Source organism: Hemitrygon akajei, chromosome 27 (genome assembly GCF_048418815.1).
Source record: "Hemitrygon akajei chromosome 27, sHemAka1.3, whole genome shotgun sequence".
Lineage (NCBI taxonomy): Eukaryota > Metazoa > Chordata > Chondrichthyes > Myliobatiformes > Dasyatidae > Hemitrygon > Hemitrygon akajei.
In genome coordinates, this window is record NC_133150.1 from 26,916,852 (window position 1) to 26,933,957 (window position 17,106).

Consider the following 17,106-nt stretch of genomic DNA (forward strand, 5'->3'; position numbering starts at 1 on the left):
AACCCATGACCTCTGGGTTTTCTCTCCCCTGGCCTCAGTGGAAAAAGCCTGCTTGCATTCACTCTATCTATACCCATCATAATTTTATACACCTTTATCAAATCACCCCTCATTCTCCTCTGCTCCAGGGAATAAAGTCCTAACCTACTCAACCTTTCTCTGTAACTCAGTTTCTCAAGTCCCGGCAACATCCTTGTAAACCTTCTCTGCACTCTTTCAACCTTATTAATATCGTTCCTGTAATTCGGTGACAAAAACTGCACACAATACTCCAAATTTGGTCTCACCAACGTCATATACAACCTCACCATTACATTCCAACTCTTATACTCAATACTTTGATCTATAAAGGCCAATGCACCAAAAGCTTTCTTTACAACCCTATCTACTTGTGAAGCCACTTTTAGGGAATTATGTACCTGTACTCCCAGATCCCTCTGTTCGACTGCACTCCTCAGTGTCCTACCATTTACCTTGTATGTTCTACCTTGGTTTGACCTTCCAAAGTGCAATACCTCACACTTGTCCGCATTAAACTCCATCTGCCATTTTTCAGCCCATTCCTCCAACTGTTCCAAATCCCTCTGCAAGCTTTGAAGACCTTCCTCACTGTCCACTACACCTCCAATCTTTGTATCATTAGCAAATTTGCTGATCCAATTTGCCACATTATCATCCAGATCATTGATATAGATGACAAATAACAATGGACCCAGCACTGATCCCTGTGGCACACCACTTGTCACAGGCCTCCACTCAGAGTAGCAATCCTCCACTACCACTCTGGCCTCTTCCATTGAGCCAATATCTAATCCAATTTATTCCGTCTCCATGTATACCTAGCGACTGAATCTTCTTAACTAACCTCCCATGCGGGACCTTGTCAAAGGCCTTACTGAAGTCCATGTATACAACATCCACTGCCTTCCCTTCATCCACTTTCTTGGTAACCTCCTCGAAAAACTCTAATAGATTTGGTAAACATGACCTACCACGCACAAAGCCATGCTGACTTTTTCTAATAAGTCCCTGTCTATTCAAATACTTGTAGATCCTATCTCTTAGTATTCCTTCCAATAATTTACCTACTACTGATGTCAAACTTACTGGCCTATAATTTCCTAGCTTACTTTTTGAGGCTTTTTTAAACAACAGAACTACATGAGCTATCCTCCAATCTTCCAGCACCTGACTCGTGGATATCGACATTTTAAATATTTCTGCAAGGGCCCATGCAATTTCAACACAAGTCTCCTTCAAGGTCCGAGGGAATACCCTGTCAGGTCCTGGGGATTTATCTACTCTGATTTGCCTCAAGACAGCAAACACCTCCTCCTCTTTAATCTGTATAAGTTCCATGACCTTCCTACTTGTTTGCCTTGTTTCCATAAAACTCCATTCCAGCTTCCTTAGTAAATACAGATGCAAAAAAACCATTTAATATCTCTCCCATTTCTTTTGGTTCCATACATAGCCGACCACTCTGATCTTCAAGAGGACCAATTTTATCCCTTACTATCCTTTTCCTCTTAACATACCTGTAGAATCTCTTAGGATTATCTTTCAACCTGACTGCCAAAGCAACCTCATGTCTTCTTTTAGCCCTCCTGATTTCTTTCTTAAGTATTTTCTTATTTTTTTAATACTCCTCAAGCATCTTATTTCCTTCCTGTTGCCTGTACATGTTATACATCTCTCTCTTCCTCTTTATCAGAGTTCCAATATCCCTCGAGAACCAAGGTTCCGTATTCTTTTTCATTTTGCCTTTAACCCTGACCAGAACATACAAACTCTGCACTCTCAAAATTTCTCCTTTGAAGGCCTCCCACTTACCAATCACATCCTTGCCAGAGAACAACCTGTCCCAATCTATGCTTTTTAGATCCTTTCGCATTTCTTCAAATTTAGCCTTTTTCCAGTTTAGAACTTCAACCCGAGGACCAGATCTATCTTTATCCATGATCAAGTTGAAACTAATGACGTTATGATCACTGGAACCAAAGTGTTCCCCTACACATACTTCCATCACCTGCCCTAACTCATTTCCTAATAGGAGATCTAATATCCTTCCCAGTTGGTACATCTATATATTGATTTAGAAAACTTTCCTGAACACATTTCACAAACTCTAACCCATCTAGACCTTTAACAGCATGGGAGTCCCAATCAATGTGTGGAAAATTAAAATCCCCTACAATCACAACTTTCTGTCTCCTGCAGTTGTCTGTTATCTCTCTGCTCCTCCAATTCTCGCTATGGGGTGGTCTATAATACAACCCTATTAATGTGGTCATACCTTTCCTGTTTCTCAGCTCCACCCATATGGCCTCAGTAGACAAGCCCTCTAATCTGTCCTGCCAAAGCACTGCTGTAATATTTTCCTTGACTAGCGAAGCCACCCCCCCCACCCTTCATCCCTCTGCCTCTATCACGTCTGAAACATCGGAACCCTGGAACATTGAGCTGCCAGTCCTGCCCCTCCTGTAGCCAAGTTTCAGTAATGGCTATGATGTCATAATTCCAGCTCTTCTGCCTTTCCCACAATACTCCTCGCATTGAAATATACACACCTTGTAAGATTATTATCACCGCACACAACCTTACTATTTGTGACTTTGCATGAACTACTAACATCATTTATTTTTAACACCGTTCCACTATCTACTCTAGCCCTCTGGTTCCCATCCCCCTGCAAATCTAGTTTAAACCCTCCCCAATAACACTAGCAAACCTCCCTGCAAGTTCAGGTGTTACCCGTCTCTCTTGTACAGGTCTCACCTGCCCCAGTTTCTCAGCCACGTGTTCATCTGCCAGAGCATTCTACTCTTACCCTCACTGGCACGTGGCACAGGCAGCAATCCCGAGATTACTACCCTCGAGGTCCTGTTTTTCAACTTCCTACCAAGCTCTCTGTACCCACTCTTCAGGACCTCCTGACTCTTTCTACCTATGTCATTGGTACTGATGTGTACCACGACATCTGGCTGATCACCCTCCCACCTTAGAATGCTGTGCACGCGATCAGAGGCATCCCTGACCCTGGCACCCGGGAGGCAACAAACCCCTATCACTACTATGGAGTCCCCTATCACTACTGCTCTCCTCTTCTTCCTCCCTCCCTTCTGCACTGCAGAACCAGACTCAGTGCCAGACCCAGGTAAGCCATCGCTCCCCCCCACCCCAACCTCAACAGTATCGTTTTCAAAAAAAAACACACGTCATCAATGCAGATTACGTCATAAAGGCACACTTTCCAGTTTAGGCGTCCCCTGGCGGTGGGAGGCCTTCAAAGGGAGTGGGATCTGCGAGCGCGGTTGTGATTGTGCGCATGCGCAGTGTTGTGAGGTAAAAGAAGTACGGCATCTGTGAGGTAAAAAAGCATGGCACCCGCCCCTGTAAGCAGGAGGTCAGGGCGGGGCTAAAAGCGACGGCCCTGCGCCTGCGCAGAGCGGCTTTGCCGGCCGTCAGCTGGCGGTAGACGCGTGGTGTGTGCTATTAGTGGACATCAGCAAAAGTTGTCCGTTTGCGCCTGCGTGCTGCGGCAAGCCTGTGAGGACCGGGCTCAACATGAGCTCCCGAAAAGGTGAGCAGTTTTTCCCCTTGCACCAGTGCCCGGCGTCGCCCTTGGCATAGACCTCCTTAATTTTCCCTAACGCCACCTTTTTTTTTTGTTTTCTCAGTTCTGGCTCTCCAAGCGCGCAAAAAGAGGAGCCGGATCAAGAAGGAGAAGATTCCAAAAAAGTGAGTGGTGGATTTATTGGCGACCAGGCCGGGGCTCTGCGTTCTTCTTCTCCCCCCTCGAGGCCGCACTAACAGCCTCGGCGCTTGGGAAAGCAAGGCCGAGACCTTTTGGCTTCTTCCCTTCCATCCCCCGCCCTGCATTTGAGCGCATTGCAGCTGGGCTGAGGAGGCATGGTCGGCTGTTTCTGTTGCTGCTGCTGGCGTGGTCTCCCGTGTTTTGTGTAGCGGCCGGATGGAGAAAATGGGGTGGGTTCCAACTTGTCGGGGGTGCTGGGGGGGGGGGGGGGGCGGGGGGTGCATCAAGATAATGAAGAAAGAAAGTAATTAATATAAGTGTAGTAAGATATCCAAAATTTTCAATCATGGTAAGGTGGAATATAACTTTGGCTTCTGAAGTTTATTCACTTCTATTAGAACATTCTTTTCAGTAAATGGAGCTGCTGCTAAGATATGTTACATGTTTTATGTGTACCTTTTATCTCCTTTTAAACCTTCCTCTGAATAGTAAGAAGATTTGAATACTCTTGTGTGAAATGTATAATTGGGGAAAATGCTGGCCAGTGTTAAGTATCATAAGGAATAAAGTTCTTCCCTGGCTAACCTATTTCCCTCCCAGCAATACATATAGGAATTTAGAAGGTCAGGCAGCATCTGTCGATAGGGAATAAACTTGACGTTTTTGAGTGAGACCTTCATCAAGATTGGCGAGGAGGAGTGGAAGCTCTTCAGTAATTTTCATTTCCCTGAATTGAATGGTCTTATCTTCACTATGAATGACCAGTGTATATATACTTCCATTCCTCAGGGACTGGACGTCCATGGTGAAAATGAGGCAATCTGCTCCAGTGCCCTGAAAGTTATTAAAGTGATGGAGAGCTGGCCTCCCTTTCCAGCCCTGACGAAGGGTCTCAGTCTGAATCGTTGACTGTTTGTTCCCCTCTATTGATGGTGCCTGACTTGCTGAGTTCTTCCAGCATCTGCAGAATCTCTTGTGTTTATGATTTGTTTTCCCCTCTGTTGTTGGATTGTATGGTTTTGTTTGATGTGTCAAAAATGCAGAAGGGAATTGAGGAATTTGGGATGTCCAAGTCTGTAATCGAGAAGGATGTCAGAAAGGGATAAATGAGTTAAACTTGAGATTCTGCAGTTGCAACAAACACAAAAATGGTGTAGGAACTCGGCAGGTCTGGCAGCATCTATAGAGAGGAATAAACTGGGCAATGTCCAGAGTCGGGTAATTGAAAATAAAATAAATGCAGATGCCGCAATGTCAAGCAGAAATTGTTGGAAGTGTATCTGGGAATACAGATACAAAATTCCTTAAAAGTGACGTCACAGGTAGATAGGGTCGTAAAGAGAGCTTTTGGTACATTGGCCTTTATAAGTCATAGTATTGAGTATAAGAATTGGAATGTTATGGTGAGGTTGTATAAGGCATTGGTGAGGCCGAATTTGGAGTATTGTGTGCAGTTTTGGTCACCAAATTACAGAAAGGCTATTAATAAGGTTGAAAGAGTGCAGAGAAGGTTTACAAGAATGTTGCCAGGACTTTAGAAACTGAGCTACAGAGAAAGGGTGAATAGGTTAGGACTTTATTCCCTGGAGCGTAGAAGAACGAGGGGAGATTTGATAGAGGTATATAAAATTATGATGGGTATAGATAGAGTAAATGCAAGCAGGCTTTTTCCACTGAGGCTAGGGGAGAGAAAAACCGGAGGATATGGGGGTGAAGGGGGAAAAGTTTAAAGGGAACATTGAAGAGAAGATTTACTAGAATGTTACCTGGGTTTCAGCACCTAAGTTACAGAGAAAGGTTGAACAAGTTAGGTCTTTATTCTTTGGAGCATAGAAAGTTGAGGGGGAACAATAGGCATATTTAAAATTATGAGGGAGATAGATAGAGTTGATGTGGATAGGCTTTTTCCATTGAGAGTAGGGGAGTTTCAAACAGGAGGGCATGAGTTGAGAGTTAAGGGGCAAAAGTTTAGGGCTAACACGAAGGGGAACTTCTTTACTCAGAGTGGTAGCTGTGTGGAACGAGCTTCCAGTAGAAGTGGTAGAGGCAGATCGGATTTTGTAATTTAAAGTAAAATTGGATGGGTATATGGACAAGAAAGAAATGAAGGGTTATGGGCTGAGTGCAGTTGGTGGGACTAGGTGAGAGTAAGCGTTTTGGCAGAAAAATTGGTTTGGCACAGCCAAGAAGGGCCAAAAGGCCTGTGCTTTAATGTTCTATGGTTCTATTTCAGGTCCTAGACCTTTTTCAGAAGTAAAGTAAACTTTCTCATGTTTGTTGAAGGATCTTTGACCTGCATTGTTAACTTTCTTATCACAGAAGCTACTAAACATGGCAAGTCGTGACAGCTTCCAAACATTTTCTTTTTCAGATTTCCTGAATCTGTGCTTTGTTTTTTTTTGCCACAACTTGAGCTGATCAACTTGTTTAGGAGATTGAATAAGATTATGCAGGTCATTAATGGTGCAGACTCTCAATATGTAGTCTTTAATAAAACTTAAAACAACACTAGTGGAACCAGACCCATGTGTCTGTTTTATTGGATTAATCTGTTCTATTATGTTGTTTAATGCTGCCAGATTGGTTTTTGAAGATTTTGTTTTTGATTGTAAATTTCTGTTGCATGGTAACAGAAAATAACCTGTTCCTTGGTATGAGCTCAAAATGTCAATTATGTCATAAAGGTTTCAAATAATGGAAGCTATTTTACTTTTTTAAATAAGTGCATTTCAGTTTATAACCTGTTTTTCAATGTCACTCAGTCTTTTTCAAATCTCTTCCTCATTCCAGTTGAGCTCACCTTTCAATGAAACCTTCCAACTGCTCCCTTGATCCCATGATTTAACTTCCTAGCCCCCATGCTAACTGGCATTGCTAATATTCCTTTGTTCCACATAATGTGCACCCCTCCTTTAAATCTGCTGTCATCCTTCAAGGAAGCTCCTTAAACCATTGCAAGCTTTTCCATATTACCCATTTTATCTCCACTATCAAACTGGTTATTAAATATCTTGAAGGTCTTGTACCATATGAGTGAGAGCCATCTTGTCTTATCATCAATCATTTGGCATATTTGACCATTCTTTTTCAGCTAATGTCTGGCTGGGCAGACCGCAATTATATATGCAGTGGATTGTAAAGTTAATGTTACATTGATATGTATTCGTATCAGTACTAAATACTTCATGAAGCTATTTCCATCTTGACTGCCTCAGCACATGCGGCAAAGTTTTTGCTTTGTTAATAAATCAAGTGGTGAGGCTGCTCAACAATGAAGGTGGTGGTAGTTATTTGATGTTTGTACTACTGCCTTGCTTGTGATATGTCTGCTGGTCAGTGAGTTTCGGAAGGAGCAGAATGATGGGTGGGAAGGTCGTACACTTTGGTTGCAGGAGAGTAAAGTGGACCCAATTTCCCCAATGAGGCTACTTACTGTGGACTCCACTCAACCATTAAATTGTTCTTTTGGCCATGATCTGGATGCAGAATGTCACATACTCAGCCTTTGTATATTCATTTACTATCATTCAGTGTTGAGCAAAGCAGGCTATAATGTCTTATTTTTCACTTTTGCCATATAATTTTGCACCTTTCATCCACATTTGTATTTCCAGACAACATTTTCAATGTGGCAAGCAAATGGCTACTGATGGTTATATAAGGGGGGTCTTTGGGAAACCTTGCATTGTGTATCAAAAGAGGTGGTAAATAGGCAAATGGGATGTGGTGGCTCCGTTGGTTTTAAAAAAAAAAAAAATCAAATCCTTAGAAAGATGACAGGATCAGTGGATGTAGAATTCCATGGGTAGAGTATAGGAACTGCAAGTGTAAAAAGACCCTGATGGGAGTTATATACGGGCCTCTAAACAGTAGCCCGGAAACGGGCTACAAATAGATAGATAGATAGATACTTTATTCATCCCCATGGGGAAATTCAACATTTTTTCCAATGTCCCATACACTTGTTGTAGCAAAAACTCATTACATACAATACTTAACTCAGTAATAATATGATATGCATCTAAATCACTAACTCAAAAAGCATTAATAATAGCTTTAAAAAAAGTTCTTAAGTCCTGGCAGTTGAATTGTAAAGCCTAATGGCATTGGGGAGTATTGACCTCTTCATCCTGTCTGAGGAGCATTGCATCGACAGTAACCTGTCGCTGAAACTGCTTCTCTGTCTCTGGATGGTGCTATGTAGAGGATGTTCAGAGTTATCCATAATTGACCGTAGCCTACTCAGCGCCCTTCGCTCAGCTACCGATGTTAAACTCTCCAGTACTTTGCCCACGACAGAGCCCGCCTTCCTTATCAGCTTATTAAGACGTGAGGCGTCCTTCTTCTTAATGCTTCCTCCCCAACACGCCACCACAAAGAAGAGGGCGCTCTCAACAACTGACCTATAGAACATCTTCAGCATCTCACTGCAGACATTGAATGACGCCAACCTTCTAAGGAAGTACAGTCGACTCTGTGCCTTCCTGCACAAGGCATCTGTGTTGGCAGTCCAGTCTAGCTTCTCGTCCAACTGTACTCCCAGATACTTGTAGGTCTTAACCTGCTCCACACATTCTCCATTAATGATCACTGGCTCCATATGAGGCCTAGATCTCCTAAAGTCCACCACCATCTCCTTGGTCTTGGTACAATGGGAGATGGCGAAACATGTAAAAAGGACAACGTTACGATGGTCATGATGGATTTTAATATTCAGGTAGATTGGGGAAGTCAGGTTGGTGGTTGAGCCCACTTGGGGGAAAAGGCAGTTCTGGATTGGGTATTGTGCAATGATTTGATTTGGGAACTTAAAGGGACCCTTAGGACGCCATGATCATAATATGGAATTCACCGTGCAGTTTGAGAGGACAAGCTAAAGTCAGACGTATCAGTATTACAGTGGTGTAAAGGGATGAGAGAGGAGCTGGGCAAAGTTGATTGGAAGGGAGCACTAGCAGGGATGATGGTAGAACAGCAATAGCTGGAGTTTCTGAGAGCGATTTGCAAGGTGCAGGATAGATGATCCCAAAGAAATAGTGGTATTCCAAAGGGAGGGTGACGTAGCCATAGCTGACAAGGGAAGTCAGACAGCATAAAAGGAAAAGAGGACATATAATATAGCAAAAAAGTGAGAAGTAAGGGGATTGGGAAGCTTTTAAAAACCAAAGGTAATGGGGAACAAAGAACTAGTGGATGAACTGAAATAGGCCAAAGTCAGCATGGTTTCATTTAGGGGAAATTTTACTTGACATCTATGTTGGAAATAACAGGTAGGATAGACAGAGTTTGTGGGTGTTGTTTTGCTTAGATTTTCTGATGACCTTTGACAATGTGCTGTAGATGGTGCAAAATAAGGTAAAAGCCCATGGTATAATAAGAAAGATACTTGCCTGGATAGAAGATTGGCTGACTGGCAGGAGGCAAAGAGTGGGAATAAAGGGGCCTTTTCTGGTTGGCTGCCGGTGGCTGGCAGTATTTCAGAGGGGTCTCTTTTGGGAATACTTAAGTTATATGTCAATGATTTTGGTGATTGAATTGATTGCTAAATTTGCAGATAATACAAAGATAGGTTGGGGGGCAGGTAGTGAAGAGGAAGTGGAGTCTTGCAGAAGGACTTAAACAGATAAGGAGAATGGGCAAAGAAGTGGCAGATGGAATATTGTCAGGAAGTGTATGGTCATGCACTTTATTAGAAGGAATGAAAGAGTGGACTATTTTCTAAATGGAGTGAAAATTCAAAAGTCAGAGATGCCAAGGGACTTGGGAATTCTCTTGCAGCATTTCCTAAAGGTTAACTTGCAGTTTGAGTAGATGGTAAGGAAGGCAAATGCAATGTTAGCATTCATTTTGAGAGGATGGGACAATAAAAGCAAGGATGTAATGAAGCTTTATAAGGCGTTGGTCAGACCATACTTGGTGTATTGAGAGTTTTGGACACTTTATCTAAAAAGCATGTGCTGGCATTAGGAGAAAGCCCAGAGGAGGTTCACAAGAAATATTCTGGGAATGAAATGGATAGTGAGTATTTGATGGTTCTGGGCCTGTATTCGCTGGAGTTTAGATGATTGAAGGGGGAATGGGGATCTCATTGAAACCTATCGACTAATGAAACGCCTAGATAGAGTGCATGTGGAGAGGATGTTCAAATAGTTTGGGAGTCTAGGACCAGAGGGCACAGCTTCAGTATTGGGATGTCCCTTTAGAGATGAAAAATTTCTTTATCCAGAGGGTAGGTAGTGAATCTTGAATTCTTTGCCATAGCTGGGTGTGAAGGTGAAGTTGTAGGGTATTTTTAACGGAGTTTGATAGGTTCTTGATTAGTAAGGGCATCATTGGCATGGAGAGGGATAATAAATTAGCCAATGTGAAATGGCGGAGTAGACTCGATAGGCCGAGTGGCCTAATTCTGCTCCTTTGTTTTTTGGTCTAATGTTCACCCATTATTTCTGTGCATGCTGCCTCATGATAACTTCTGCTTAAGCAAGTCCTGTTTTTGAAAATTCTAGCCTTTTCTGATCCTTCCACAACTATGTTGTTTGCTCTGAGCTCGAAAGTTTAAAGTAAATATTATCAAAGTACATATCACCATATATAATCCTGAGATGAATTTTCTTGTGGACATACTCAAATCTATAGATTAATAACTATAAACAGAATCAATAAAAGACTGCCCAACTAAGGCATTCAACCAGAGTGCAGAAGACAATAAACTGCAAATGCAAAATATAGAAATCATAATACATAGGCAATAATTATGGAGAATATGAGATGTTGAGCCCTAAATTAAGTCTATTGGTTGTGGGAACATTTCATTGATGAGGCAGGTGAAATTAACCCCTTTGGTTCAAATGCCTGCTGGTTCAGTGGTAGTAACTGTTTCTGAACCAGGGGGTGCAAGTCCTAGGGCTCTTGTATCTTCTTCATGATGGCAGTAGCAAGGAGAGAGCATGTTCTGGATGGTAGTGGTCCTTGATGATGGATGCTGCTTTCCTGCAACAACGTTTCATGTAAATGTCCTCGGTGGTTTGGGGGGGGGGGGGGGTGCTTTACACATGATTGACTGGGCTGTATCCATTACTTTTTGCAGGTTAACTGCTTCCAACCATATATTTGTTGTGTTTCATTTCTGGCAATAAATGTAGATGCTCGACTGTTGCTAACTCCTTCAAATGCCATGACCATTTACCCCAGATTATTTACTCTCAACCTTTCCATTTGTGTATACTTCTGCTGTGTTCCACCAGCATTTTGTGTGTGTGGTATGTATACCTCTGTTCTGTTTTGAAACATGCTAACCTACTTTGCTTTTGTCACCTGTAATTGCATCTTTGATTGGTAGAGCATCAAATAAGCTGGGGGAAATCGAGGGAATTGTTATTCAGTTAGCTTAACACTACTGCAGCCTATAATTGAAGAGGCAAAATCATTCAGTCTTCCCCAACTAGAAGCTCTGGATGAACTATGAGATCTGCAGTCTGCTAAGGGCCAGATCAATGGCATACAGATCTGGTCACCGAGTAAGATACAAGAGATTCGGATATGATCTCCGGAAAGCCATCGTATGGGTGAAGCGGCAATTCCAGACTAAACTTGAATTAATGAAGGTTGTTTGACTGCTGTGGCTATTTCTTCTTACAAACTGAAACCAAGCGACATGGGTGACAACAAGGCTTCACTTCCAGATTACATTAATACCTTCCGTGCTTGCTTTGACCATCAAAACATGGAGGAAGTTTCATGAACTCCAGCCCCTGATGACCCTGTGATTTCAGTCTCTGAGGCTGACTTAAGAGCATCCTCAGGAGGGTGAACCCTCAGAAAGCACTGACACAGATGGGGTACCTGGCCGAGTACTAAAATCAGTGCTGATGAATTGGCTGGAGTGTTCACTGATGACTTTAACCTCTCACTTCGCGAGTTTGATGAGCCCACCTTCTTCAAGCAGGCTTTAATGATACCACTGCCTAAGCAGAATGCGCTAACCTGCCTCTGACTAGCCTCCAGTAACACTTGCATCCACTGTGAAGTGCTTTGAGAGGTTGGCAATGAAACATCAACTTCTGCCTGAGAATCTGCTCCAATTTGCCTAATAGAACAGCAGGTCCACAGGAGATCCCATCTCATTGGCTCTTCATTCAACCTGGAACCTGCTTTACACATGATTGGCTGGGCTGTATCCATTACTTTTTGCAGGTTAACTGCTTCCAACCATGTATTTGTTGTGTTTCATTTCTGGCAATAAATGTAGATGCTTGACTGTTGCTAACTCCTTCAAACGCCATGACCATTTACCCCAGATTTTTTACTCTCAACCTTTCCATTTGTGTATACTTCTGCTGTGTTCCACCAGCATTTTGTGTGTGTTGTATGTATACCTCTGTTCTGTTTTGAAACATGCTAACCTACTTTGCTTTTGTCACCTGTAATTGCATCTCTGATTGGTAGAGCATCAAATAAGCTAGGTGCATTAATCAGGATGTTCTTTATTATCTACAGCTCAACATTCAATATTATTCCTTCAGACTAGTCAATAAGCTCCAATATCTTGGCCTTAGTACCTTGTGCAATTGGTTTCTTGATTCCTTCACTTGCAGACAGTTTAGATTAGCAGCAATTCTACAATCTCCATCAACAGAGGTGCACCACAAAGCTGTGTGCTTAGTCTTCTGCTCTACTTGTGTCATACTTATGGCTGTGAGGCTAAGCAGAGCTCCAATGCCATACTTAAGCTTGCTGATGAAACCACTGTTGATGAATTAGGGGTGACAAATCAGCATACAGGAAGCAGATTGAAAATCTGGCTGACTGGTGCTATGCAACACAACCTCTCACTCTCAACAAGACCAGGGAGCTGATTATTGACTTGAGGAAACCTGAGGTCCATGAGCCAGTCCTCACTGGGGGAATCAGATGCAGAGAGGGTCACAACTTAAAATTCCTTCACATGATAATATTCAAGGATCAGTCCTGGGCCTAGCACATAATTGCAATTATGAAGAAAGCACAGCAGTTAGAAGTTTGTGAAGATTTGACAAGACATCTAAAACTTTGACAAACTTCTATAAAAGTGTGATTGAGAGTACATTGATTGGTTGCATCACAGCCTGGTATGGAAACACCAATTCCTTGAATGTAAAAACCTACAAAAAAGTGGTTATGGGTCAATCCATCACAGGTAAAGACCTCCCCATCACTGAGCACATCTACCTAGAGTACTAATGCAGGAAATCATCAAGGACCCTTCCACCACCCAGCCCATGCTCTGTTCTCACTGCTGCCATTAGGAAGGAAGTACAGGTGCCTCAGGACTCACCACCAGAAGAGATAACTTCACTTGCCCTGTCAGTGAAATGTTTGCACAACCTCTGGGCTCGCTTTCAAGGACTCTTCATCTCATGTTTTTGATGTTTATCGCTTTATTTGTTTTGTATTTGCACATTTTGTCTTTTGTGCATTGGTTGTTTGTCCATCCTGTTTGGTGCGGTCTTTCATGATTTGGTTACGTTCCTTGGATTTATTGGGTATGCCTACAAGAAAGCAAATTTCAGGGTTGTAACTGATGACGTGTATGTACTTTGATAATTTACTTTGAAGAAATGTGAATCAACACATGAAAAAAATTGCAGATGGGTCATGCCAGTGTTAAAGACATTATTAATTCCTGGGATTTGAAAGTAAAACATTGTAGATAAAAATATGAAGTGAAAACGTTAGTGGAGAAAGAAAACTAAGTGCTGATTGGCCTTTGTTTAAAATAGTTAATTAATCTGGTCTGTATCATTAAAACCTTGTAATTTGTGAGATTGCATTAAGATAAACACGCATTGCAGAATACCTAGCCTCAGATTGTTTCTTGCTACCACAGTATTTATAAACGGCTTTTCCTATTGTCTAGTCAGTACTATTGCCCAGAGTATCTGAAGGGGAATGAGACTGATTAAGAATTATGGCCATGGGGCAATAGGATACAGGGCGTTTGGCCCAACCAGTCCATGTTGAACATGCTGTCTGCCCTGTTAGTTGCAGTTTCCTGTGTTTGGCCCATATCTAAGTTCTGTTCCTTCACATGCCTATTCAAGTGCTTGCTAAATAATCCCATTGTTCCTGTCTCAACCACTTACTCTGGTAGCTGATCCCATATACTCACCACCATCTGTGTGGATGAAGTTTTCCCTTTTAAATATTTCCCCTCATCGTAAATCCATGCCTCCTATTTTTGGACTCCCTACCCCAGGGAAAAGATGGTTACCATCCTCCTCATCAATGCCTTTCATAATTTTCAACACTTCTGTAAGGTTGCCCCTGAGTTTCCTACGTTGCAAGTAATAAAGATCTAGCCTAGCCAACTCACCGTTACTCGGGCCCTCTAGTCCTGGCAAGGTTCTCATAAATCTTTTCTGCAGTCTTTCCAACTTGACAATGTTTTTCCAATAACAGGATGACCAAAAATGTACATAGTACAAGTTCAGCCTTACTAACAACATAACCAGCTGCAGCATGTTCCATCTCCTAAACTCATTATCCTGACAAAAGGCCATTGTGTGTTCAAAACATCTTCACAGCCCTTTCTACGTGTGATGCCACTTTTAATAACTATGCATTTATGCTACCAGTTCTCTTTTCTATTACGATCCCTAGTGACCTACATTCACAGTATGCCTTGTGCTGTCTTTCCAAAATGTATCATCTCACTCTTAATTTCTATTGAAATCTATTTACCACTTGTTGGCCCATTTTCCTAACTGATCAAGATTCTCCTGTAATCTGAGCTTCACTATCAATAATATTCAATCAATAACACAAATGTACTGATCAAGCCTTGTGTATTCACATCTCAATCATTTATATAAAAACAAATAAAATGGTTGCTTCATTGACCCTTGAGGCACATCACTAATTACTGGCCCCCATTCCTAGAAACTGTCCTCAACTGCCACCCTTTGCTTCCTACCTCTGAGCTAATTTTGAATCCACCGAAATAGATCTAACCTTCCAATCCAGCCTCCCATGCAGGAACTTGTCAAAGGTCCTGCTAAAGTCCAATAGTGCACATCCACTGCCCTAACATTGTCTATTCTCTTAGTTACCTTTTCAAAGGCCTCATAAAGTATTGTCAAGCATGACTTTGCATGCACAAAGCCATACTGACTCTTGATCAGACTGTCTATTCAATGGCTGTTAGAATGTCCTTCAGAATTCCTGTCAGTACATTCCCCAGTACTGATGTCAAGCTGACTGGCCTGTGAATCCGACATCTTGCTATCCTTAAATAACAGAATGACATTAGCCACTTTCCAGTCTTCAGAAACTTCACCAGTAGCTAACAATGAAGTAAATAGTGTTTGAGGATATACTCAGTTATTCCCTGGGGATTTATCTACCTTAATGTGCTGTAAAGCTGCAAATATCTCCTCCCTAGTAATATGGATGTCCTCCGAAGCATCTTCACTTTTATCTTGAGTAACTATGTTTTTTTTCCCCCAGAGTAAACACAGGAGCAATATTTGTTTATAAATCCCACCCATCTCCTGTGGCTCAAGTGCTAGGTGGCCTTGCTGATATCTAAAGGGAACTACTCTCTCCCTAGCCACTCTTTACTCTTAATGTAGCTATAGTACCTCCTGGAATTTTCCTTGAACTTACCTGCCAGTTCCTTCTCATAAACTCTCTGCCTTCCTGATTCCCCTCTTGCATGTATTGTTAATCTTTATAGTCATTAAGGGATTCACTTGTCCCTGACCTAAACCAATATGAGCTCCCTTTTTGACTAGAGTATCAATAGAATAGAATCAGAATCAGGTTTTATATCACTGGCGTAAGTCATGAAATTTGTTTTTGGTAGAACAATGCAATACATAAAAACAAATTAAATACATGTAACAAATATATAAATAAAATGCATATGTATAAAATAAATAGTTCAAAAAGAGCCCTAAAAATAGTGAGGTAGTCTGCATGGATTCATTGTCCTTTCAGGAATCTGGCAGAGGGGAAGAAGCTATTCCTGAGACAAGCGTTTAAGGTTCTTGTGCTGAGTCCATGATGTTAGTGTTACGTACCCCGTAACTGGGTCACTTACCAGCAAAGATAGAGAGGTCTGTTGAAGTCTGATGGTACTATTTTTAAAAGTATTTATTGATAAAGGGGCACAAAAATAAGATTAATGCAAACATACAGATAATATACGTCGTCAGTACTAAATCTAAAAGCGCGGGTATAATAATAATCAATAAGAAATAGCTCTATCGTTGTCTAGGGGATAATGTATTGTCCGATGGAAATATAATAGTCACTGGTAGTTCGTTCAAGCTGCAGCGTTTTGGGTTTAAGAGAGAGACGGTTTTAAACTTGCCCAGGTCTTTTATGATGCCAATCCTTTGAGTCGGGGGAGTTGATTTCCCCGTTGCTAGCTAAAAGCCATTTTCTGTGGTACCAGCCACCAGTCCCAGGCAACGGAACTGAACGCACGTGGCCTCCTTCAAATGGCTTCCCGCTATTACGGGATCGCTAGCGTTTCTTCTGGTGCGTCTGAGGGGCTGTTCCTACAGACCCTCTTTTATCCTGACTTGCAGGGTCGTAGATGTCAATCAGGTTGGGGTGATGCAATCTCTTTCTCACCCAGCCCACTTTGCCTGAGGGCATTCACATAGCATACTATCTCAATCCACAAATTTGTCTCCAAGAGACAAGGCCATGTCCCGTAGCTTTACATCGCCGGGGAACGAGACATTCTGCACGTCTCTCTCTCTCATTTCCTAGGTCCCCTGACCCAACCCAATAGTGGATCTTAGAACCCAGCGGAACCCCAGACCTTATTTAACCTGTCTCAGTGCGGTGGACATTAGGACCCAGCGGCAGAGATCTGAATCTGCAGTATTTCGGTTCAAGAAAATAATCACGATAACGATTAAAAATAAAGTGGAAATAATAAAGCGATCGGAAAGAGGTGAAATGCCATCAGTCATTGGAAAAGTGTTAGGCTACGTCGGTCAACGATCGTAACAATTTTAAAGGATAAAGTGAGAAAGGCTCTACCCTGATGAAAGCTGCAATTATTACTAAGCAACGATGAAGGGTCTCGGCCCGAAACGTCGACAGTGCTGCTCCTTATAGATGCTGCCTGGTCTGCCGTGTTCCACCAACATTTTGTGTGTGCAGCGGTTTAATTATTGGGTTTGGGGGTTTTGATCCTCCACATCAACTCGGCACGGTGGAGAGCGCACTCCATAGTGATCTGTCACTAGATCGAACTCCTGAGCCCGGCGCTGAAACATACATTCTTAAGTGTTTTATATGCGTAGAAAGGTAAAATATATGCTATATACTAAGACAAATGTTTGACTAACAGG

At 42.2% G+C, this 17,106-nt stretch overlaps 1 protein-coding gene across 1 annotated transcript in view; it reads left to right on the plus strand.

Moving 5' to 3' along the window:
• The first annotated feature begins 3,436 nt into the window (after positions 1–3,436).
• Positions 3,437–17,106, plus strand: part of LOC140717198 (SRSF protein kinase 1-like) — a 70,502-nt gene continuing 56,832 nt past the window's right edge. The window contains exons 1-2 of the mRNA XM_073030506.1: positions 3,437–3,583; positions 3,681–3,741. Of these exons, the coding sequence (XP_072886607.1) occupies positions 3,568–3,583; positions 3,681–3,741 (77 nt within the window). The 5' untranslated portion in view covers positions 3,437–3,567. The remainder of the gene's footprint in view (positions 3,584–3,680; positions 3,742–17,106) is intronic.